The 24,459-nt window shown below is 34.4% G+C and overlaps 13 protein-coding genes and 1 non-coding gene across 14 annotated transcripts; 8 read left to right on the forward strand and 6 right to left on the reverse strand. All coding sequences in view use genetic code 12, as the record gives it.

The window, feature by feature from the left end:
* The first annotated feature begins 258 nt into the window (after window positions 1-258).
* On the forward strand, window positions 259-1,588 carry MCT1 ([acyl-carrier-protein] S-malonyltransferase). The gene has a single exon (XM_064885736.1). The coding sequence runs from the start codon at window positions 484-486 to the stop codon at window positions 1,471-1,473; it is 990 nt and encodes a 329-aa protein (XP_064740756.1). The 5' UTR covers window positions 259-483; the 3' UTR covers window positions 1,474-1,588.
* MIS11 (trifunctional formate-tetrahydrofolate ligase/methenyltetrahydrofolate cyclohydrolase/methylenetetrahydrofolate dehydrogenase) lies at window positions 1,589-4,825 on the forward strand. The gene has a single exon (XM_064885734.1). The coding sequence runs from the start codon at window positions 1,704-1,706 to the stop codon at window positions 4,542-4,544; it is 2,841 nt and encodes a 946-aa protein (XP_064740757.1). The 5' UTR covers window positions 1,589-1,703; the 3' UTR covers window positions 4,545-4,825.
* Window positions 4,826-4,948: 123 nt separating this feature from the next.
* Window positions 4,949-5,886, forward strand: RJT21DRAFT_117052 (thiosulfate sulfurtransferase). Its single transcript, XM_064880567.1, has one exon. It carries the CDS (start codon window positions 5,002-5,004, stop codon window positions 5,605-5,607), a length of 606 nt encoding a protein of 201 aa, XP_064740758.1. The 5' UTR covers window positions 4,949-5,001; the 3' UTR covers window positions 5,608-5,886.
* RJT21DRAFT_117053 (rRNA-processing protein) lies at window positions 5,887-7,320 on the reverse strand. The gene has a single exon (XM_064880568.1). The coding sequence runs from the start codon at window positions 6,872-6,874 to the stop codon at window positions 5,945-5,947; it is 930 nt and encodes a 309-aa protein (XP_064740759.1). The 5' UTR covers window positions 6,875-7,320; the 3' UTR covers window positions 5,887-5,944.
* A 106-nt stretch (window positions 7,321-7,426) lies between these two features.
* On the forward strand, window positions 7,427-9,173 carry LSC2 (succinate--CoA ligase (GDP-forming) subunit beta). The gene is made up of 2 exons (XM_064880569.1): window positions 7,427-7,584; window positions 7,769-9,173. Exons 1-2 carry the CDS (start codon window positions 7,552-7,554, stop codon window positions 8,984-8,986), a joined length of 1,251 nt encoding a protein of 416 aa, XP_064740760.1. The 5' UTR covers window positions 7,427-7,551; the 3' UTR covers window positions 8,987-9,173.
* On the forward strand, window positions 9,174-10,178 carry PUP2 (proteasome core particle subunit alpha 5). The gene has a single exon (XM_064880570.1). The coding sequence runs from the start codon at window positions 9,334-9,336 to the stop codon at window positions 10,099-10,101; it is 768 nt and encodes a 255-aa protein (XP_064740761.1). The 5' UTR covers window positions 9,174-9,333; the 3' UTR covers window positions 10,102-10,178.
* Window positions 10,179-12,923, reverse strand: RJT21DRAFT_90624 (uncharacterized protein). Its single transcript, XM_064885643.1, has one exon. The coding sequence runs from the start codon at window positions 12,844-12,846 to the stop codon at window positions 10,204-10,206; it is 2,643 nt and encodes an 880-aa protein (XP_064740762.1). The 5' UTR covers window positions 12,847-12,923; the 3' UTR covers window positions 10,179-10,203.
* A 394-nt stretch (window positions 12,924-13,317) lies between these two features.
* Window positions 13,318-15,457, reverse strand: APG7 (Apg7p). Its single transcript, XM_064880571.1, has one exon. The coding sequence runs from the start codon at window positions 15,328-15,330 to the stop codon at window positions 13,384-13,386; it is 1,947 nt and encodes a 648-aa protein (XP_064740763.1). The 5' UTR covers window positions 15,331-15,457; the 3' UTR covers window positions 13,318-13,383.
* Window positions 15,436-17,159, reverse strand: NMD3 (ribosome-binding protein). The gene has a single exon (XM_064880572.1). The coding sequence runs from the start codon at window positions 17,118-17,120 to the stop codon at window positions 15,579-15,581; it is 1,542 nt and encodes a 513-aa protein (XP_064740764.1). The 5' UTR covers window positions 17,121-17,159; the 3' UTR covers window positions 15,436-15,578.
* A 156-nt stretch (window positions 17,160-17,315) lies between these two features.
* On the forward strand, window positions 17,316-18,864 carry GCN5 (histone acetyltransferase). Its single transcript, XM_064885739.1, has one exon. The coding sequence runs from the start codon at window positions 17,367-17,369 to the stop codon at window positions 18,741-18,743; it is 1,377 nt and encodes a 458-aa protein (XP_064740765.1). The 5' UTR covers window positions 17,316-17,366; the 3' UTR covers window positions 18,744-18,864.
* Window positions 18,785-20,100, forward strand: SOL3 (6-phosphogluconolactonase). The gene has a single exon (XM_064885742.1). The coding sequence runs from the start codon at window positions 18,986-18,988 to the stop codon at window positions 19,769-19,771; it is 786 nt and encodes a 261-aa protein (XP_064740766.1). The 5' UTR covers window positions 18,785-18,985; the 3' UTR covers window positions 19,772-20,100.
* On the reverse strand, window positions 20,101-23,171 carry RJT21DRAFT_132099 (uncharacterized protein). The gene has a single exon (XM_064883104.1). It carries the CDS (start codon window positions 22,912-22,914, stop codon window positions 20,431-20,433), a length of 2,484 nt encoding a protein of 827 aa, XP_064740767.1. The 5' UTR covers window positions 22,915-23,171; the 3' UTR covers window positions 20,101-20,430.
* Window positions 23,083-24,298, forward strand: RJT21DRAFT_123858 (2',3'-cyclic-nucleotide 3'-phosphodiesterase). Its single transcript, XM_064882760.1, has 2 exons — window positions 23,083-23,130; window positions 23,195-24,298. The coding sequence occupies exons 1-2, from the start codon at window positions 23,127-23,129 to the stop codon at window positions 23,992-23,994; spliced, it is 804 nt and encodes a 267-aa protein (XP_064740768.1). The 5' UTR covers window positions 23,083-23,126; the 3' UTR covers window positions 23,995-24,298.
* RJT21DRAFT_t28 lies at window positions 24,125-24,208 on the reverse strand. Its single transcript has one exon. It is a non-coding gene; the product is annotated as a tRNA-Leu (tRNA).
* Window positions 24,299-24,459: the final 161 nt, after the last annotated feature.

Here is a 24,459-nt window from a genome sequence, read left to right on the forward strand (position 1 = left end):
CCATTTGTGGTGATGGGGGGGGCCGGAAATTCATCAGCGAATAAGGAGATATATATTTGTGCCACACGCGAGGGTCTACTGTAAGCAATGGATCGCCAAGCTCGGGTGGTTATGACTCTTCCCCATTAGCTAGCCGCAATAGAAGACCACTGCCTACTGACATACTGGCTCAGTATCAGTAATTATGGGCTTACGATATAGTAAGTAATCTCCCTCTGGCTCACCAGCTGCTCACTACACTCGCACACTGTGCCATGTGATAACTGTCGCTAATACATGCTTTTGTAGCGCGCATTTAGCGATGCTCACTACTCTTCACTATCTCTACCGTAATATTGCAGAGACACCGAATGAGTGAGTAACTAACGAGCGATAGGTACAATAAATAATACTGACTAAGTACTTTGCGGCTGACAGATCTTCAATCTTCACTCTTCTCACCATCACCAGCACTATCTCTATACATTCCACTCATCTGGGGTAATGCTACGGGTATTAAAATCTCCCTACGCCTTGGCCTGTCCAGGGCAGGGCTTCGTTAGATACGGATACTTGGCACCCTTCGCTAATTACATGCCTACACTACAGCCGTATCTCGACCAGCTCGACGAAGCCCTTAACGAAAAGTTTTCTCAGCACCTATTGAATACCGACAAGAATACCGATACTCAACTGTGGATAGCGAAAACTTCCAATGCCCAGCCGGCTATCCTCTTTACAACATTCATTCTTAACGAACTCATTAGGCATGAGTATGGTATAGATTTAGCAAAACAGGCCACATATCTTATGGGTCATTCGTTAGGAGAGTATACTGCTTTACTATTATCAGGTGTACTTGATCTACCATCAGCACTAAAGTTAGTGAGGAAAAGAGGTCAATTGATGGAGTCCTTGTTACCTAGCAAAGATCAAGATCAACATCTATACGGAATGCGTGCATATCTCTTCCCTGAATCATACTTTGAAGCAGTAAGAAAGATTGCAGAAGAGAATAATGTACTCGCTAACTTAAATCATCAGCAGCAAATAGTTTGCTCGGGGCACGTCGATGAGCTCACTAAATTTGGCGATGTTGTACGCCAAAATCTATCTGATATTGACATAAAAGAGGTCCCTCTAGAAGTGAACATTCCTTTCCATAACCAGCGGTTAAAGCCGCTAGTGAGCGAATTAGAAGATTATGTAAACCAAAATATTACATTGGGGATGCAAAAAGTTCCCATAATCTCAAACCTTACCGGGAGACCTAGTTCCAGTAGCGAGACTACACTAAAAAACACGCTAGACGATAATTGTCGTCCTGTTCAGTGGGTTAGTAGTATGCAGTATTTGCAGCAACAAGGAATTTCTACTATTGTCAATATGGGACCAGGATATGTCTTAAAATCTATCAATTCAAAGTATAGTGGAATGACTAATGTCGCTCTTGATACTCCAACGACATTCAAGCGATTAAAGACTAACAATTAATGCATATGACAATACAATCGATCAGAGTCAAAAACCAAAAAAAAAATAGTCTAAAAAAATACAAAAAATACAAAAAAAAACAAAAGAAATCGCGAAACACTGAGCAGAGTTATCGAAAAAACTTATCTACCAGACATTATCAACGTTGATAAATTTTTCAGATTTTTCAGACTTTTTTATACGTTTTTATAGTTGTTTCTTCTCCATCTGTAACTGGCTACCTCTGCAATATGGTTGCCCAATTAATAGACGGTAAGGCCATTGCCTTGCAACTTCGTACTAAGATTCATGACGAAATTTCGCAACTTCAAGCTAAGCATCATGACTTTAAGCCTAGCTTAACTATTATTCAAGTCGGTGATAGACCTGATTCTTCAACTTATGTTAGAATGAAATTAAAGGCTGCTGAAGAAGCTAACATTGAATGTAAGATCATTAACTTAGCAGAATCTGTTACTGAATTTGAAATCTTAACCGAAATTCAAAAATTAAATAATTCATTAGATGTTGATGGTATTTTAGTTCAATTACCATTACCTGCTCATTTAGATGAAGCTAAAATTACTTCTGCAGTTTTGGCTGAAAAGGATGTCGATGGCTTTGGACCTTTCAATGTTGGTGAATTATCTAAAAAAGGTGGTAACCCCACATTTTTACCTTGTACTCCTAAGGGAATTATTACATTATTAAATGTTTCTAATGTAAAAATTGAAGGTTCTAATGCTGTTGTATTAGGTAGATCTGATATTGTTGGTAAGCCAATTGCTAATTTATTAACTCAAGCCAATGCTACTGTCACTATTTTACATTCAAGAACTCCTTTACCTCAACTTCAAGCTTATCTTAATAATGCTGATATTGTTGTTGCTGCTATTGGTAATCCTCAATTCGTTAAGGGTGAATGGTTAAAGGAAGGTGCAGTTGTTATTGATGTTGGTACTAATTTCATTCCTGATGCTTCTAAAAAATCCGGTTCTAGAATGGTTGGAGATGTTGAATTCGAATCTGCTAGTGTTAAGGCTTCATTAATTACTCCTGTTCCAGGTGGTGTTGGTCCAATGACTGTTGCTACTTTATTAGAAAATGTTATTCTTGCTGCTAAGAGACATTATTCTAAGAATAATGAAACTCCAAAGTTTACTAATCCTTTAAGATTAAACTTACAAAAACCAGTACCTTCTGATTTTGAAATCTCTCGTGCTCAACAACCAAAGAGAATTACTCAAGTCGCTGAAGAAGCAGGTATTTTAGATAGTGAATTAGAACCATTTGGATTCTATAAAGCTAAAGTTTCTTTAGATTTATTGAAGAGATTGGATAATAAAGTTAATGGTAAATATGTTTTAGTTACAGGTATTACTCCAACTCCATTAGGTGAAGGTAAATCTACTACCACTGTTGGTTTAGCTCAAGCTTTAGGAGCTCATTTAAATAAGAATGTATTTGCTAATGTTAGACAACCATCTATGGGTCCAACTTTTGGTATTAAAGGTGGAGCTGCAGGAGGTGGTTATTCTCAAGTTATTCCAATGGATGAATTCAATATGCATGTTACTGGTGATATTCATGCTATTACTATGGCCAATAACTTATTGGCTGCTGCCATTGATACCAGAATTTTCCATGAAAGTACTCAAAAGGATGGTCCATTATATAAGAGATTAGTACCAGCCAAGAAGGGAGTTAGAAAATTCACTCCTTCTATGTTAAGAAGATTAAATAAATTAGGAATTGATAAGACTGATCCAGATTCATTGACTCCTGAAGAAGTTAGTCAATTTGCTAGATTAGATATTGATCCAGAAACAATTACTTGGAGAAGAGTTGTTGATTGTAATGATAGATTCTTAAGAGGTATTACTATTGGTGAAGCCCCAACTGAAAAGGGTTTTACTAGAAAGACTGGATTTGATATTACAGTTGCTTCTGAATGTATGGCTATTCTTGCCTTGGCTAACTCCTTAGAAGATATGAGAGAAAGATTAGGTAAGATGGTTATTGCTTCATCTAAAGCTGGTGTACCAATTACTGCTGAAGATATTGGATGTGCTGGTGCTTTAACTGCTTTATTAAAGGATGCTATTAAACCAAATATCATGCAAACTTTAGAAGGTACTCCAGTTTTCGTTCATGCTGGACCATTTGCTAATATCTCCATTGGTGCTTCATCTATTTTAGCTGATAAAATGGCCTTGAAATTAGCAGGTACTTCTCCAGATTTATCAGCTGAAGAAAGACAAGAACAAGAAGGTTATGTTGTTACTGAAGCTGGATTTGATTTTACTATGGGTGGTGAAAGATTCATCAATATCAAATGTAGATCATCTGGTTTAGTTCCTGATGTCATTGTTATTGTTGCTACTGTTAGAGCCTTAAAGGTTCATGGTGGAGGTCCAGAAGTTAAAGCTGGTGCTCCATTAGCTGCTGCTTATACTGAAGAAAATGTTGAATTATTACAAGTTGGATGTTCTAACTTGGCTAAACATATTTCTAATGCTAAATCTTATGGATTACCAGTAGTTGTTGCTATTAATAAGATGTCTTCTGATACTGACAAAGAACATGAAATCATTAGAGAAGAAGCCTTAAAGGCTGGAGCCATTGATGCTATTGTTTCTAACCATTGGGAAGAAGGTGGTAAGGGAGCTATTGATTTGGCTGAAGGTGTCATCTCTGCTGCCAATTCCATTGATAGAGATTTCAAATTCTTATATGATACTGCACCATCAGTTGAAGATAAGATTGCTACTATTGCCAAAGAAATGTATGGAGCAGGAGAAGTTGAATTCTTACCAGAAGCTCAAAAGAAGATCGATTTGTATACCAAGCAAGGATTTGGTAACTTACCTATCTGTATTGCCAAGACTCAATACTCATTATCTCATGATGCCAACTTAAAGGGAGTCCCTACTGGATTCAAATTCCCTATTAGAGATGTTAGAGCCTCTATTGGTGCTGGATACTTGTACGCATTAGCAGCTGAGATCCAAACCATTCCGGGATTACCTACTCACTGTGGATTCATGAACGTCGAGGTTAATGAGGATGGTGAGATCGATGGATTGTTCTAAAAAAAAAAAGCACATACCATTAATTTAATCACGCACAACCAAATCATCTGGTTCAACACATGATGGTTATGGTTACCGCATGTGGTCAAGTACTTAGTATAATATATATTATACGAAGTACTATAATTTGACAACAATGCATTATACACCACTATATACTTATATTATTTTTTATACATTTACTTCTCCCACACCTCGTGTGGCTAATATTGTCTGCCAGTATTACTTCTTTAGATTACGGTTTAGATTATGTCTAATAAAAGGGTTTCAACACGTTAAATAATTTTAGTTTGAGGTTGTAGATCTTATCGTAGAAAAGGGCGTGGAGCGGTTCAATTTATATTAAGTCGAACTGTTTTTTCTGACCGTCAAAAAAGTTCTCCCCTGCTATTGATTTACCCTTAATAATTATTTGCGATATATATAGACATTGACAGACGGTTTTATTGGGATTATAATGTCTGTCGGATTCAGAAGCTTCAAGCAGCTTGCCACTGTCAACAGACACTTAATAAAAAATGTATCATATTCAGCATTACGAGCCTCTACTATCAGACAATTCTCATGGACATCGACTCCATTAATCAGTCGTCCATTTGCCGGTGCCGGTCGTAGGCCCATCAATACCATTAGATTTTATGGTGTCATCACAAGTGACCCAACTGCCAAACTTTACAATTATGATGATATTAAGGCTATTGCCACCCACCCAGAAGAACATCAAGAAAGCGTTTTAATTGACGTTAGAGAACCCGTAGAATATAACGATGGCCACATTCCGGGATCTCTTAATATCCCTTTCAAATCTTCTCCAGGAGCTTTAGACTTAAACCAAGAAGAATTCCAAGAAAACTTTGGCTTTGAAAAGCCTAGTCAAGATAAAGAGTTGGTGTTTTATTGTTTAGGAGGAGTCAGATCAACTGCTGCTGAAGAATTAGCATGTACTTTTGGTTATAAGAAGAGAGGTAATTATGTTGGATCATGGGAAGATTGGATTGCTCATGAAAATGCTAAATCTGACCCACCAACGTCTTCCTCTGCTTCTGCTTCTGCTTCTACTTAGATGCACCCTCATCATTATTAGATTTATGTTTCACCACACTGTCATAATAATTAATCAGTCAGTCAGACACTAAGTCAGTCAGTCAGTCAGTCAGTCAGTCAGTCAATTCAGCTGCAGTATATTTCTTTGTAATTTTTTTAAATTGGTTGAACAATCAACTCCTAATGGTCACCCTTATATATCATGCTAATAGCATTTGTTAAACTTTTTATCATATATACCATGTATCTCAGCATGTTGTTTTACTTTTATCTTAGTTTAGTTTAATTTAGTTTAGTTAGTTTAGTTTAGTTTATTTTATCTTGTCTATAGTACTTCTATTTAATATATACATTCATCAATGCTGAGGACGATTAAATTCCAATTGTCGAAATTCTTTCCCTAATCTCTTCTTCCGTTTCCTTTCCATAACCTTTTCTCTTTGAGATGACTTCATTCTATCGAATCTTGCCTTTTGTAACATCTTCCGTTTATCTGATCTCTTAAGGAAGAATGGAGTATTCTGTTCACCTGCCTTAAATTTGTCCATTTGTTCTTTCTTATGGTCTCGTAAGAGTTGAGTTTCAAAATCTCTATTCTTCATGGTTTCCACTCTTGATTTTAATGATTGCATTTTGAATTGGATATCTTCTAGTTGTCTATCCAGTAAATATGCTGACGATTTCTTATCTTTGAGTATAGACTGCATATCTTTGATCTCTTGTTGTCTGTATTCATCAAGAAATGCATAGTCCTTTCTGATCTTATTGAAATCAGCCTTTCCGTATGCGGCATCGAATCGGATATCGGTATATAAAGTACTGTCTTTCTTAGACTTTAAGCCGGGAATTTCCCGAATCTTACTGACGGGTCGCTTAGATGATGCTACTGCTGGTGCATGTTTGCTTCTTTTCTTCTTATCAATTTGTTTTCTACTGGTGGATCGTTCACGAGGGGCTGCATCACTATCGCTATCACTGTCACTATCACTATCATCTTCACTACCATCCTCACTATCTACTTCGTCATCATGAAACTCTCTTATATCTTCAGAAGACTTTTTCTGGCTCTTTTTCTTCCCCTTCTGCTTCTTCTGTTCAGAGATCAACTTCTTCTGAGCTGAATTCAAGGCTCCAAATGAGATGCTAGAGAACTCATCGTCTTCATCTTCATCGCTGGGGGTCTGATTTCTGCCTAGACTTCGGGAAAGTTCGTCATATGATTCATAACCACTATCACTATCGTACTGCGGCCTTATCACGTTTCTGGTCTTGGACTTATGTGACATTATTGATGATTCTTGGTTAATCCTTTAGAAGTTACTGCCTATAGCTCTTCTCAAATTTATTTTTCAAATGGTTATGTTTTGCACGTGTAAAGTCACGATCACGGTCACGTTACTGAAAATATGCGAACTCGGAATAACTTTTTGGGTATCCCCCTCTTCCCGGCGATTTTCGTAGGGCTTACTGGTTTTTGACACAAGCCGTCTACTACCACAACTTCCATTGCCATTTATTTAATCGCGACCATTTACTCGAACTATTGATAAACTACCAGATAAAAATGTCAGTAACTCTCATTAATTGTCACTAGTACTAAATTTCATCAGCTAACAATCTTATTAACTCACTACTACTGGTTCTAACTTCTTCTTTGCTTCTTTTCCCCTTTTTCCGAAGATGACCCGGTCTAATCGCGTCCGAGGCACAAAGCGCAACCGTTGGAAGTTTTTATTTCTGCCAAACCAAATAGCACGAGTTACGAGATTTTTCGGCTCCCCTCGCTAACTTAAATATAGGTCCCACTAAATAGTTTGTTTGTTACTATCGGCGTGCCCGCACCGCATCCTATTCGCTGGGATTTTTTTCATTTGTTCAACATATTTATAAACCATTTCTCTCTTCTGTAAAACATTACGTTGTTATTTTGCAATTGTTATTCTCATTAATATTCTCTACAACAATGTTGTCTAGATCCATTGCTCGTGCTACAAGAGTATGTACTTCATTAATTGCTCAGTAAATTTAGGGGCTCTTAACGGTCTCACCCGTTGATCCGATTCATTAGCGGATATCACATATGTGTTCTTTACATTGATCTGCTGTTTATTGACGACTATTAAATTTTTTACTGATTATTTATCAAATATATTTCATATACTAACTATTGAATTATTTAGGCTTCTGCTCAACAAAAGAGATTTTTATCTTTACATGAATTCCGTTCAGCTGCTATCTTAAAATCTTATGGTATTGGAGTACCTAATGGTACTGCTGCTACTACTGCAGAAGGTGCTTATGAAGCTGCTAAGGCTTTAGGTACTAATGAATTAGTTATTAAAGCTCAAGCATTAACTGGTGGTAGAGGTAAAGGACATTTTGATTCTGGTTTACAAGGTGGTGTTAAATTAATTAGTACTCCTGAAGAAGCCAAGGATTTAGCTTCTCAAATGTTGGGTCATAAATTAATTACTAAACAAACCGGTGCTGCTGGTAAAGAAGTAACTGCTGTTTATATTGTTGAAAGAAGAGATGCAAGAACTGAAGCTTATGTTGCTATCTTAAATGATAGAGCTACTCAAAAACCAGTTATTGTTGCTTCTGCTCAAGGTGGTATGGATATTGAAGGTGTTGCTGCTAAAGATCCAAATGCTATTAAAACTTTTAGCGTTGATTTAGAAAAGGGTGTTACTGATGAACAAGCTGTTGATGTTGCCTCTGTTTTAGGTTATACTGATGCTGCTATTCCAGAAGCTGCTAAAACTATTCAAAACTTATATAAAATCTTTGTAGAAAAAGATTGTACTCAAGTTGAAATTAATCCATTAAGTGAAACTCCAGATCATAAAGTATTGGCTATGGATGCCAAATTAGGATTTGATGATAATGCTTCTTTTAGACAAGAAGAAGTTTGGTCATGGAGAGATCCAACTCAAGAAGATCCTCAAGAAGTTGAAGCATCTAACTATGGATTAAATTTCATTAAATTAGATGGTAATATTGCCAATATTGTCAATGGTGCTGGTTTAGCCATGGCCACTATGGATATTATTAAATTATATGGAGGTGAACCAGCCAATTTCTTAGATTGTGGTGGTACTGCTACTCCAGAAACCATTGAAAAGGCCTTTGAATTAATTTTAACTGATAAGAAAGTCAATGGTATTTTCGTTAATATCTTTGGTGGTATTGTCAGATGTGATTATGTTGCTAAAGGTTTAATTGCTGCTACTAATAAATTCAAATTAGAAATCCCAGTTGTTGTTAGATTACAAGGTACTAATATGGAACAAGCTAAGAAATTAATTGATGAATCAGGATTAAAATTATTTGCTTTTGAAGATTTAGATCCTGCTGCTGAAAAGATTGTTGAATTAGCTCCACCTCAAAGTAAATAGAATGTTATACATTGAATAGATATAATATTATGGTAGTGACTAGTCTATTTGTATGATAGCATGCATTAAATATACAAATATATTCGTAGGGAAGCACTCTGTACACTGTTGTCTGTCTGTCTCTATATAGTGCGCAAAAACGACATTTAACTATTTTGAATATTTACTTCTGACTGCGACACTAGAGACATTTGTTGGTTGCCACCCAAAACGGAAATTGAATTTTCACTAATGATAAGCATCAGACAGACAGAAACATAGTTAGTCAGACAATTATAGTGTGTGTGTGTGTTTAAGTTAAGTATAGTTAGTAAGTCAGACAATTGCACAATTCATAAATTTATATAATGTTCTTAACCAGAAGTGAATACGATCGAGGAGTCAGTACTTTCTCACCTGAAGGTAGACTCTTTCAAGTTGAATATTCTTTAGAAGCTATAAAATTAGGATCTACAGCCATTGGAATTAGTACAAGTGAAGGAGTAATATTAGGAGTTGAAAAAAGAGTTACATCTTCATTATTAGAACATTCATCGATTGAAAAAATTGTAGAAATTGATAGTCATATTGGTTGTGCAATGAGTGGATTAACAGCTGATGCAAGATCAATGATTGATCATGCAAGAGTTAGTAGTTTAACTCATAATTTATATTATGATGAAGAAATTCAAGTAGAAAGTTTAACTCAATCAGTATGTGATTTAGCTCTTAGATTTGGTGAAGGAGCTGGAGGTGAAAAGAGACTTATGAGTAGACCATTTGGTGTAGCACTTTTAATAGCAGGAATTGATAAAGATAAAGGTCCACAATTATATCATGCTGAACCTTCAGGAACTTTTTACAGATATGATGCTAAAGCCATTGGATCAGGATCTGAAGGAGCTCAAACAGAACTTCAAAATGAATATCATAAATCTTTAACTTTAAAGGAAGCAGAATTATTAGCATTAAAAATCTTAAAACAGGTTATGGAAGAGAAATTAGATTGTAAAAATGCTCAATTAGCTAGTGTAACTGTAGATGGAGGATTCCAAATTTATAGTGATGAAAAGACGGATGAAATTATAAAGGAATTGAATGAACTGCAAGTGGATGATGAGCTTGCGAATGCCTAGATTGGTAAGTATATACATCTATTATATAATACAATACATATACATATACATATAGTAACTACTAGTAACTACTAATATATTCTACTCTACTGTATACTCTCCCTAAGTCTCAGGGAAACATGCCTCTAACTTTTCAGTTAAGATTAAGATCAGTTTATTCTCTGACTCTCCATATTCTCTTAATGCCACTATGAAATCAGTCAAGTAATCTCCAAATGCTTCAAAGTACTCTTTAAGTTGATTATTCATATAACTAAATCGACCATTCACCAGTTCAGTATCCATTAGTTTATCATTAAACTTATCAGGATATTCACGAGAGTATCGTGAAAAGAGTTCTTCATTACAAAGAATGATGGTTGTTTTCAATCGGGTAAGAAAGTGATCGTACAGAATGATAAGATCAAAGAGACTCTTTAATCTATTCAATAATTCTGGTTTAGTGATTAATGAATCATTAATTAATCCATTGAGATATTCACTTAATTTACTCTTTAAATTACTGACATTAATCAAATTGCCCTGTTGTTGTAATTGCTTTACCGATGTAGATGTCGTTCTACCCTTTTGAGTTTGACTATTAAAGATCTTGGAGGTAAATATATCATTAGTATTATTGAATCTACCAAAGGAATTGAACCCAGTACCATTAGTTCCAGTACCAGTACCAGTACCAGTACCAATTCCAGTTCCAGCGTTTGAACCAGTAACTGATGGTGAATCATCAGTAGATCCTAATTCACTATTTAATAATGACTCCTGTGTAGCAGCCAATACATCACTAAATTTCTTAAATCCTGTACCAATAACATCATAATTTAAGTAAGTGTGAATCTCATTAATGAGATCTCTCATCCGCGTATGTAACATACGACTTCTTAGGATCCATTTATTGATATGAGGTTGAAATCGAGGAAATTGCCATACAGTAGTACTAGTAATTTCTCTCCAAGTTAAATCATTATATTTAGAAATGAATTTAATAATAATTTGAAGTTTAAACATGAGTTCATAATGATAAGCTAATTCTCGACTAATTATAAGATTTAATGGGAATGGTAATGTTACCATAAGATCTATACTAGATATAGTATATAAATCAGAATGATTTAAATCATAACCAATCAGTTCTCGATTAGAATCAGCTGATTGAACAGGTCGACGATTCTCTAAACTTCTAGCCAAGATTTGTTGTAAATCAGAATCTCCTTGAAATACAGTATCTGCATCAAATGCTTGAACATTCATAATTTCTTTAGCAACTTCATAGAAATTAGATGAACTAACAGTTAATTTTTGATTCTGACGTAGAATATCTATAATAGAAGTTTCTGTCTTTAAATTTTCATCAACTATCTCAAATTTACATATCAGATTATTAGTTTCCAGATAATTCTTTTGAATTCTCGATAAGGAAATGGAATATCGATCACGTTTTAATTCATTAAATGATTTATCAATGAATCGATCAATATTATAACTATTTTCAAATAAAAAGATCAGTTGAAGATTATGAACTAATGATTGGAAATAAAACCCTTCAAAGAGTAATTTCATTAAGAGTTTATTGGCTCGATTATAAAAATAATTAATCTTTAATTCCAAATCAACTGAATTAATTTTAGTGATGGTTGGTAAAGTTTCATTAAGTGATTGAAAATTACTGAGACCAGTACATAATTTGAATATATTTAAATATTTTCCAGTATTCAATAATTTTAATTGCATATCAACTCCATTGAATTGTTGAATAGTTCCATCGGATCGAAGAATAAATAATTCATTCCAGAAATGTTCACTCTTTTCATTAAATAATTCTACTAAAGATTCAGGAACGGGTTTTTCTCGAATTAAAAATTCATCAAACGGATCATCTATTACTCCTTCACTAAGCCATTTGTTAAGCATTGTAACATAATCTTCACTTATAGAATCAAATAATTCTGTTAAATAATCAAGTGAATCAAAATCTCCTTTATATACATTAATTCTATCTTGTAATACTTTAAGAACAAGTCCTCCCTTACATACATCGAATCTACCACTATTACTATAAGTTTCAATTATTCCAGGTTCATGAAGTGATCGTTTAACATTTGATAAGAAATCATCAAAATTATTATCATGAATATGTGATAATCTATGTTGAGATATATCATGAATACTATTAACAATATCGTATAAATGAGATAATTTAATTGTCACTTGTTGATTCATATGAGTCTCTAATAAATTCAAATTGAAATTAGCATTATACTTAAATTCATTTTCAAGTTCAAGAATAACTTTTTGATAATAATTCAAAAATTGGGTCACACAATAACATAATCTTTGCACAACTCGTCCATAACGTGGTTTATCATAGATTTGAACAAATTCAGTTAATCCAGAATAATATTTACCATATTTAAGTAATCTTCGACTAAGACTCTTAAGACTTATATCAAGATGTTTAGCTATTTTAAAATCTGGTCCAGCAATTCTTGAATCGGAATTAGATGGGTTATATTTGTCACTATATCGGATATAACACCCTTCATAACCTAATAATACAAATAATAAATCTTTAATAATTAATCCTTGTTGAATTGTAAGATCTTCAATATCTTTAAGTAGTTGAGGTCTTATTCGGGTAGTTCTTCCCGAACTTCTATGTACACATGACTCTACCAATTTCGATACTTCTAAAAGACTTACTATATCAGGTTCAAGGTCACCTATTTGAGAGGATAGGAAACTAGTCATGCTTATGTATTGCGGTAGGGATGATTGGTGATAATAATTATTTTTCTGTTTATCATAATTTTTAATTTTTATGTTAGAGGTTTGTTTACGTTTTTGGAACTTTCGCGCTCCAGATTTTGGTGATGTGTGGGCGACACACGACCCGGCTGCAAATTACATACCACATATTATATCATAAATATATCATAACCATTGGTATATAACTGGAATGTGAAGTAAGTGGATGGTATATTTGGATTATGTAATCCTTTGGTAAGGTTTCTGAATACTCTGAAAACATTATTGGGCCAATGATGTAAACTGAGGTCGTACTACTTCTCGAATTGTAAAATGTAATGCTTGCCTCATTCAGAGTTAGGATAATGTTTTAGCAGTGTAGTAAAATAGCGATAATAACTGCCACCACCCTTTACTAAGTTTTTAAATTAGAGGTAAAGTTCAAAAGACTACATAAATCAACTACTTAATACATCTACACTTAATACGTCTACACTCAGAACAGAATGTTAATAACAATTCCATTAAGGTACTATAGACTCATACAAAAAATTCAAGTTCATCGTCATCGAGATCTAGCTCATCCATCTGCTTCATCAATTCTTCACTAGCTATATCCGCTTGTCTCTGAACTTCTGCTAACCCACTAACTTCCTCCAAATATTTCGCATCATTGAGACATTCTCTAATGAACGTCCATCCATCCTTTAAGTATCCTTCGACTACTGCATCAGAACAGGCTGAACAATACTTATAATTAGGAACATATAACAGACTCTGCAGGAAATTACGTAATGACCCTCTTATCTGATGAGGAGAAGTTCCTACATCTGAAACATGATCATGACTGACTAATTCTTTATCTTTATCTTGTAATACAGAAACAAGCAACTCTACAGCTAAACTTGAAGCTATTAATGCTCCTCCTGGTCTAGTAACTGTACACATTTGATCTAATGTTCTATCTGAAAGAGAATCAGTAGGTGCCACTACATCATTACAATAGTAACACCCTAATCTTGTATCCGCTGATTGATTTCTACTACCGTGCCTCATTACCAAATAACTATCAAAACCTAATGCAGCATTAATAACCGTCTTATTCTTAGCTACTCCTAACAATGTAGGTAACCATCGTGATTCACGTGAATCCATAAGTAAAAAAATTACATCGTTTTCATCAAATAATTTACTTAATGTCTCAAAATTTGTTCTCTGTTTATCTTCTTCTGTTATTGGATGTCCAATCATAGGTACTTGTAAATTAAAACCTCGTGATTTAACACCAGGATAGATTTCAGTAAGTGCTTGAGCTGCTTGTAATGCTTTCCATTCTCCTTGTCCATCGTCACTAAAACAATCACGAAATTTAAATAATGGTTGCCGAACTGGATTGGAATATGAAACCCGACCATTATCAACAAATGTTATTTCTTTAATCCCCCATGCCATTAATGCTCGAGAAACGTAACTTCCAAGAGTCCCAGATCCTAATATTAATACTTTTTGATTACTAATAATATCAAGATCTATTGTAGGAGCAATTCTCCATTTCATTAATCTTAAATTAAGATCTACAGCTTGTTCTGCAAGCTTTTCAGGAGATATAGAATAAGCCAAATCTGCAATTTTCTGAATGGATTGATTCTCAACATTCCTTTCCCAACCTTGAAATTTAGGTACAGATCCTCGTTCAAAGCTAGGATCTAATTGTAACTTTAAGCCAAAGTTCTCACCACGCGGTCTATACACGAGTAAATTGATTTGGGTAAATCCATGTTCCGCAAGCAAAAATAAATAATTCTTAACATGGATTGAAGGAATCTTATGAGGACTCAAGCATGTATCAATAAATACAAATGTATTACCCTTATCAGATGCAAAAAAATTTATATCATGCAATTCATTGTCGACTAACTGAAAGAAATGCTCCTGTTTGGATAAGCTATTGAAATCTATAGGATCAAGCAATACAATTTCAGAATCAGCGTTACCAGCTATATTCCATGGGGAATTTAATGTGGGGGTGGCTACGCAATAATAAAACTTATACTTCTTCAAATCGGAAAATGACAAGATGAAAAACTTATTGATAGTTTGAAATCGAGTATCCTTTAATTCTACAATATTTTTATGAATCTCTTCGGCTGCTCTCTTCAAGATATCTGATTTGGGATACTTTCTGAACTCTTCAAGCGTATTAAGATTGATGATTTCTCCATCAATTAAAACATTGGGCTCATCAGACTTCCACTCAACAAATGCTTCGAAATCTAACAGAATTATCGGATTAGTATGATGTCTAGTTAACTTGTCGGCTGGACTAATGAATGCTCGTAATGGTATAGCCGAGTCATCTAATTTGAATTCATTCAATTTCAAGTGAGCCAATTTGGAGAAAAACGATGACGCCACAAACGATTGCACACGAGCATACCTTAGTGGCGATGGAGGGGTTACTGTTTCAGTTTCAGTTTCTGTCAGCATATCTGTCAATGGCTTAATTTTATTGTAGGAAGGAGGAGTTCGTAATTTAGATGGCGTTTCGTAATTAAGGTGGAGTTTATCTATTTCCCGGCAAAAGCCGCACTCAATTTTTACGAGATAGCGGTGTGCGTCATCTGTGTGTATTAGTTAAATAATAATTATAATAGTTATAAATAATTTTAAATTAACTACTACAGCTAAAGTTTAAATATAGAAAATAACCATATGCATTAACACTATGTAATTATCTATTCCATAGGATGGTCCTCTAAGGTCATATCATCCAATTCATCCAATAACTCATCAATATCGATTTCTGGAGCATCTTCATCTTCTTCAACTTCTTCTTCTTCAATTTGAGGTTGAGCAGTATTACCAGCTTTATATAAGTTAATGGTTTGTCTTAATTCTTCATCTTCTTCTAATTCTTGTAAGAAAAGTTCATAATCCTTTTCAGCACGTTCTTGTTCTTGTCTAGCTTGTCTAGAATCATCATGAGCAACAATATCATTATGTTCTTTAGCCATTCTCTTCAACTTCCATTGTCTATTCTTAGATTTCTTAGATTTTCTAGCATAATGTTTCTTAACTAAGATAACTTCTGGAGTATTATCGGAATCTAAAGAATCCCATAAATCGGAATTGAAATTGGTATTAGTTAAGTAATAACCTAAACATGAATCTCCGGGATGTAGAATACCACCTAAATGAGATCTGACATAGAATGATTGATCATTAACACCTAAATCGCTAGCACGACTAACTTCCACATCGGCTAGCACGTATTTACCTCTGATATCTCCAGTTGGTTCAACATCTAATACAATAAATTCAATTAATTGAGTTGCATCCAATAATGATGAGAAAGGATTTCTCCAATAAAGTGCAGCAGGTAAATCGGCAGTTTGTAAAGTATTTGGATCTAAGAATTGATTCAGATTAGATACTTTATTACATAATACTATACGGGAAATATTACCCATAGAATGAGCAAGTTTCTTAGGTAATACAACTAAATCATCACGACAAATTGGAACTATTTCAACTGAAAATGAGAATTTATACTGAGAAGATCCTGAATGAATATCTGTACTTACTAATTCTTCAGATTTCTTTGATTTAACTGGTGCAACTGCTGATAAGAAATCCAACATCTTAGCAGCATGATTCTTTTGAGCATAAAAGAAATCTAAACCATCTTTAGATTCTTTAATAGATACAGTATCCATATGAGCATTATGTTTTAAAATCAATTGTTCTAAATATAAGAAAGTTCTTTTATGAGGAACTTTCTGCCTTATTTGAACTGTAGCTCTCCAAGTATTTGTAGTATAAGATTTAGCACAATCAGGACATTGCATAGCTACTACGACATATTCGACTTCAAAAGTTTGTTGAACAATAGTATTAGTTAATGCTTCACCTTGAACTGTTAATTTAACTCTAATACGACGAGAATGAGGTTCAGTCCAAATAAATGATGCATCTACTAATCTAACCTTATTTAACCCTTTTAATCTTCTTAAACATAATGCCAATAACTCTCGAGATTCTAATTCAGCTCTAATCCACTGTCCAGGAGGTTGAAGAAATCTTTCACAGTTTCTACAGAATGATACATTAGCTTCTCGAGGAATTCCTTCAGTAATATCTACTGTTAATTTTATACAATCATGACACATTACTAACCCTTGTGAACCATCCATAGGCACCCCACAGTTGCAACACAACACGGTGGCCACGGCCTGGGCCCCGTTGACGTTCTGGTCCATATACGAATAGTTTGACATTATTGTTAACTATGAAGACTATAACTTTATTAACTAATAAAGGATTATTAATAGTAAAATTAATGTACTCATCGAATGCAAAAAATTTCTTAGTCGGTCCTGCATGCTGTGGCAATAGTTTGATTTTTCCTGTACACAATGTTTTCCAAAATATTCACCAATTTGTTTGTGTAATCAGACACTACCGACCCCAAAGTTAAAGACTCACTATATAAGTAACCCCAATTAGGATATATAATATATATAATGGTGGATAGAAAACGGATTGCCACAATCGAGTCAGACGAAGAAGATGATGATGACGTTCCGTTAAACAAAAAGGTCAAAGTAGAAGCCAAGGAAGAAGCCGATTCTGAAGAGGAAGTAGATAGTGACAATGGAGTGAAGAAGGAAGAAGAGGAAGAAGAAGAAGAAGAAGAAGAGGCAAATGGGGAAGAAAATCAGGATGAAGATGAGGATGAGGAAGAAGATGATGATGGCGATGATGATGGAGATGATGAGGCAGAAGAAGAGCGTAAAAGAATAAGAACATTCAATTTTGATGGAGTTCCTTATTCATTTAAGGAAAGACCATCAGTAATCGAAGAAAGAGAAGGAAAGATTGAATTCCGAGTGGTTAATAATGATAATACACGAGAAAGTTTGATTGTGCTAACGGGTCTTAAGAATATTTTCCAAAAACAATTACCTAAGATGCCTCGAGAATATATTGCTCGTTTAGTATTTGATCGTTCACATTTATCTATGGCTGTAGTTCGTAAACCATTAACTGTGGTAGGTGGGATTACTTATAGACCATTCAATAATCGAGAATTCGCAGAAATTGTATTCTGTGCTATTTCTTCAACTGAACAAGTTAAAGGTTATGGTGCTCATTTAATGAATCATATAAAGGATTATGTTAGAGCTACATCTCCCATAAAATACTTTTTAACATATGCTGATAATTATGCTATAGGATACTTTAAAAAGCAAGGTTTTACTAAAGAAATTACTTTAGATAAATCTGTATGGATGGGTTATATTAAAGATTATGAAGGTGGTACTTTAATGCAATGTTCTATGCTACCCAGTATATTAAGATATCTAGATCTGGGTAAAATCTTATTATTACAGAAGGCTGCTATTCAGAAAAAGATTAAACTGAGATCTAAATCACATGTTGTAAGGCCAGGATTACAAATATTTAGAAATAATAAGAATATAACTTTACAAGCTAAAGAAATACCAGGATTAATAGAAAGTGGATGGCTGGAAGAAATGGATAAATTAGCTCAAAAACCTAAGCGAGGTCCACACTACAATTTCATGGTAACTTTATTTTCCGAAATGAGTAATCATCCATCAGCCTGGCCATTTGCAGTTCCGGTTAATAAAGAAGAAGTTCAAGATTATTATGAAGTAATTAAAGAACCTATGGATTTATCAACTATGGAACAAAAATTGGAAAATGATAAATATGAATCATTCGATCAATTCCTCTATGATTGCCGACTTATCTTTAATAATTGTCGTGCATATAATGGAGAAACTACTACTTACTATAAGAATGCCAGTAAGTTAGAGAAATTCCTCAACAATAAAATAAAGGATAGTGCTGAATATTCTCACTTTCTCGAATAGGCATCTTATCTACTCATAATAAATTGTATACTATATATGTACTTATTTTAATTAGGTGTTAGTTAGTCCCATTAGTACGACATTTGTAAGCTGCCCCCAAATTCGTTCACCGATTCGCACCCAACCGAAAATCGACGTACAAATGAATTCCGGTTCATATGGATTTTAGTAGTAAAAAGAACTGAAATCTTTAATAGAACTAAGTGGTTGAATTGTCTGTATTATAATTGTAGACTTTAAAGATGCCAGCTCAAGTATATGCCTATGCTGAATCCAACGATGTGGCCAATTCTGTTGGGAACTATATAATTAAACACCAGAATGCTGCATTGCAATCGGGTGAAACATTTAAAATTGCTCTCTCTGGAGGTTCATTAGGTAAAGTTTTAAAAAAGGCCCTTATTGATAATAAAGATATTGCTGCAGAAGTCAAATGGGATAAATGGGAAGTATATTTCAGTGATGAAAGATTAGTTCCTTTAGATCATGAAGATTCCAACTATGGATTATTTAATCTGTTAGTTTTGAAAAATTTACCAGCCCATATTGTGCTACCAAAAGTTTATACAATTGATGAATCCTTAGTCACTGGAAAGGATGGTCAAGTTCAAGATGTAGACCTCGAAAAGGATTTGGAAATAGCTTCCAAATACGAATCCAATTTACCTAAGGGTGCCAAATTTGATGTTATTCTTTTGGGATGTGGACCTGATGGTCATACCTGTTCTTTATTCCCAGGTCATAATTTATTAAATGAAAGATCTAAATTAATTGCTTACATTAGTGATTCGCCTAAACCTCCACCTAGAAGAATCACTTTTACATTCCCAGTATTAGAGAATGCTACAACTATTGCCTTTGTTGCTGAAGGTGCAGGTAAAGCTCCTATTTTGAAAGAGATTTTTGAAAATAAACATACTAAATTACCTTCCAAATTGGTCAATGACTTAACTACAGGGGTTCAAGTATCATGGTTTGTTGATAATAGTGCCATTGAAGGTGTTGGTATTGTTCCATCTAAATATTAATTATAAGTAGTACATTTTATAGACATTATACATTTTTCTCATGCCGAGCACAACCTTGATATCAAGTAAGTTATCTCAGTAAATTAATATTTCTTCCTCCCTAGTTGTAAAAGTCTTCCCTTATATTTTCGTTTTCTTACGAATAAATATTTCGTCTACTGACATTTCATAGTGCCAAAGCAAAATAATTCGTGAACATGTAAGAAAAACAACGCTTATATAATTCTTTCTATTTCGTTTTATTTTTGCTTCTAATTTCATGACCAATCCATAAATATAAGCGGTGGTGTGCAAGTGGCTTTTCTTCCTTTCAGCTAATATTTTGTCGTATGGAGAAGCAAATAATAGTCGTTCCTAGCTTTAAATTAATTTCACACTAGCGACTTCATAGAAATGTTTTTTTGTAGGCTACGAAATATTTCTACTTCACTCTACGATAAATTCTAGTAGATCTAACGATATTTCTTTGGGAAAATGCCAATATATTATTATTATGGGCTACGAAATTACAATATACCAAGGAGCGAAAACAGTATGTTCAAAGGAGGGACGGAATTACCTCTAGTATCCGACAGACACCACCACCACTTTGATGAAATAAGTATGTAATATTTATCTTCTACCCTCCTCCAGGTTACTCTTCAACATATCACCCTAGCTCATCGATGTTTTGTTCTTTTTCTACCTCGAGGAAGAGAAGCGGTTTGCCCTCTTGTGTTACTTTCATCAGTTGTTAGTGTTGTTCCCGTCGATGGTTCTTGATCTGATCTACTCTCGATTTCTCTTCTACTTGGCAGAACGATAGCTGATACATCGTTTGGATTCTTTTGCCAGCTACCACCTTCCACCGGTGATAGTTCAGATGGATCAATTATTTGTGATTCCTTTTTCTGAGAATCTTGATGTATTTTCCAACGATTCTTCAACTCATTCAACGCATCACCTAATCGTGCCTTGTCCTTAAGTATAGCTGTTTTTAATTCATTATCTCCATCCATATCATGTAATGTGTCATAGTTATTCATTTTACTTTGCCCGAAATCGAAAAACTTCACAGCTTTGTTACCTTTTGCATCATATGTGAACATAATGTTATCGGCATGAATATCTCCATGAGCCGTGCCAGACTTATGGAAGACATCCATCCCCTTTTCGGCAAGTTTTATGAACTCTTCGAGTTCCTCTTCATTTTTTATACTAAAGAGGCGGTCTTCAATAAACGATTCTAGTAAATAAAAGCCTTCATGGCCTGGTAGTTGTAAATATCCATATGAATATAGTTCAGGGATGAACTTCATAGCAGCCTTCTTCTCATTGCGTCTCCCTTTAGGAAACGAATAGTTGAAATCATTTTTGTGGGCCGTTCGAGTTTTTATAGCTTGTTCAAAATTTTCTATGTTAGGCAAATTCCCATTTATCATCCTGAAAACTTGAAGTTCAGTAAGGAACATACCTAAACTGAAGCTATATGTTTTCTCAAAAGTATCTCGTGGTACTGATCCACGGATTTTGAAAGTTTGGATGGGATCATATAACTTGAGAAAGTATGATTTATTCTTAAATTTAACCCTTCGAACTTGCGATAGGTATTCTAAGTTGTCATGGTCCGACTCGTTCCTTTTTATTCCTAGCTTGTCGACTTGGAATTTATCCAGTTTTCCGATTTGTGAAAACTGGACTTCATTTTGTTGGATTAGACCAAACAAAGTCCGACTGATCTTCACACCTTTTTCGGTTAAATATAATTTCTGCTTGATATTATATGTGGTACTTTGAAAACAACTGTTCCAGTCATTTCGAACCTCTTCATACCACATCTCCTTCAATGAAGAAACAACTTCAGATTCTACCAACAATTTATTTGAAAAATCTATACCAATATTCAACACAGCCTCGTCTAGCTTGGATAAATAATTCGTCAACAAACAGCATAATAAAAAGCCTAAATTATGATTCCCATGATGATCGAAAACCTGCGTATCACAGTCTATTGTGGACTTTACATATTTATCTCCTTCCAAGTTTTGCTTTGTAAGCTCTGGATGCGTCACCGAAATCACAACTAAGTACTCACAATCAATAATAAATGCAATCGCAGAATTATTATCCACCATTTGATGAATTGACTGATTAAATAAATTTATAAACGACTTTGTGGATTCAATATTTTCAAGTGACTCCTTTATGCCGTTCTTTTTTATTTCGATCGGTATGGTGTAGCTCTTGTCCTTGAAAAGGAAAGTAAGTGAAAAATCCGGCCTCAATTTGTTGGTGCCTGGAGTCTGCCTCTTGAGTTTTAACTGTAAATCTTCAAATCTTAGCTTTAGAAAATCTATGGTTGGTTGTAGATACATTGATTCTAATAGAGCAGATACAGAGGCTTCCTGCAACTCTAGATCATCGACAGACATAATGGGACGCCTTATGACACCCTTGATCAAAGTATCATTTGTTACTTCTAGAGCTTGTGCGGCTTCCATATCTAGTTCTGTGGGGCTTGGCATGGATTTGGGCTCAGCAACAGAGTAATCTTGAAGTGACTGGCCCGAAACTATATATTTTCCAAAACTTGTAATTGTACCTGAAGACTTCATTCCACCTAAATTCTTTTTCAAGCCTGGGAAGGTGATGGTGAATAAATAGGAAATGTTAACCAAGTTGTGTATGACTTTTTTCGTTTTAACTTTCAACTGTGGATCGGTAATAACGTGGTCTTCGAACCAATTGCTAACGAATTCATCCACCAGCTCTACAACAATGGCAAAGTGGTTCAAGTACTCCTCTGCATTATCAGTGAAACTTCTTTGTAGAATTAGCTCAGGACTCTTCGTTTTGATAAGGATAGCAAAATTAGACGCCAAATACTCAAGACAAAGTTTGCTTATGTAGTGAGGGTCTTCATGATCCAAATGCTTTAGGAGACTTCTGCCAGAATCTCTAAAATATTGTATGCTACGTTCTGCATTTTCATCATCTAAGTAATCTGTAGTACCCCAATTGATGCCTTCATGGACAAATTCACAACTTAAACTAACTATCTTCTTTAGCTCTGACTCCTGTAGAATGAGTTGTAAAGGTATATTTGGGGTGGTGGACTTGTATGGCCCGTGAGATGGTTTGTGGAAGAACCGTTTGGATGACATGATACTGCTATCATCATATGCGTACCACGATTGTTTTTCGTATTCCTGATAATCAGATACAACTATAATATTTCATCCAAAGTTTTAAATTCTTGTTTTGCTGATTTTCGCACAAACACAACTAAGCTACCGAACATTTATAAATCTAATTTTTATTTACTGCAGGGTTCACCTTAAGAGATCTTTGATAAGAATATATATTTATATTAAACATGGGTATGTATAATGCATATAGCATTCAATTGAGTAGATAATAGTATACTAACGAAGCTTTATGTAGCATTAGGCGTTGCATTATGGTTGTGTCCTAAACAATCATCAGCAATTTATGATAAATTGACTACATTGATGAGTTCATTAAATACGTTATTTCCTGGTCAACCTCCTAGATTTGATCCACATATTACTATCACGACCAACGTTGATGTGAATTTAGAAAATCAGGATCAAACTAGAGAAGATGTCGATAGAATATTATCGGCATGTGTTGCAGCATTACATTCATTACCAAAAAAGCATACAAATCTTGTAACATTAGGAAGAGTTAATAGTCAAAGAATGTTCTTCAAAAAGCTTTATTTTCAAGTAGGCAAAGATCCTAATTTATTATCATTTGCTCGAATCATTCGAGAATTGTTTGTCATATTACCTCAAGATATAGAGTTAGAAAATCAAAAAGTAAATCCTCATTTATATAGTAAAGATTCAAATGGAATTCTTAAACGAAAGAAGCTGAAGAAATCTAAAGCTAGTAGTACAAGTAAGTCTGATATGGAGCCTACTACTAAAGAGTTAGATTTAAAATATCTACAAGAAAGAGCTGCTTATAAGGCAGCTGAATGGTCTGCACAAGAGTATGACCCTCATCTTTCATTAGCATACAGTGACATTCATCCAATTGATAATGCATTATGGAGAACTATCAAGACAAGAATACTGGATTATTTGAATATTGAGAACTGTGATGCTGAAGATTTACTAGATAATGGCTATGGCTGGGATGGAGGAGTTCTTAAATTGGTACTTTGCGAAGGGCCAGTCAACGAATGGATCACACTAGGCAGTGTTGACATTCATTAAACTCTCAACAAAAATATATGAAGCAACTAATATGTACTTGTAATTAGTTAATTGTATTATTAAACCCTTTTAATATAAAAATATAGTCTACAATTGTTAAAATAATTGAAATACTATAAACAAAAAATAATGAAGGATGCGAGGTTCGAACTCGCGCGGACAACCGTCCAACAGATCTTAAGTCTGCCGCCTTAGACCACTCGGCCAACCCTCCAATTGTATGAAAACCAATGACGCGTTTTTCAAAATCAGATTTCATTTATCTGCTTATATGCAGGATTTAGTGGTCTGTGTGCAGGATTTTTAATGTACATGCAGGATTCGTTTGTTGCAAAATGAATGGCATTTTGCATCTACAAATAGTTATAGCTTAAAGTCTACAAAGGTATGGTTTTGATTCATATTTTGAATATGCTGCTATTGTTCAATATTTTAGTACTAATTACACCAAAATTTTCATAAAAA

The sequence above is a fragment of the Scheffersomyces amazonensis genome (genome assembly GCF_036850825.1).
Source record: "Scheffersomyces amazonensis strain UFMG-HMD-26.3 chromosome Unknown RJT21scaffold_1, whole genome shotgun sequence".
NCBI classification, from domain to species: Eukaryota; Fungi; Ascomycota; class Pichiomycetes; order Serinales; family Debaryomycetaceae; genus Scheffersomyces; species Scheffersomyces amazonensis.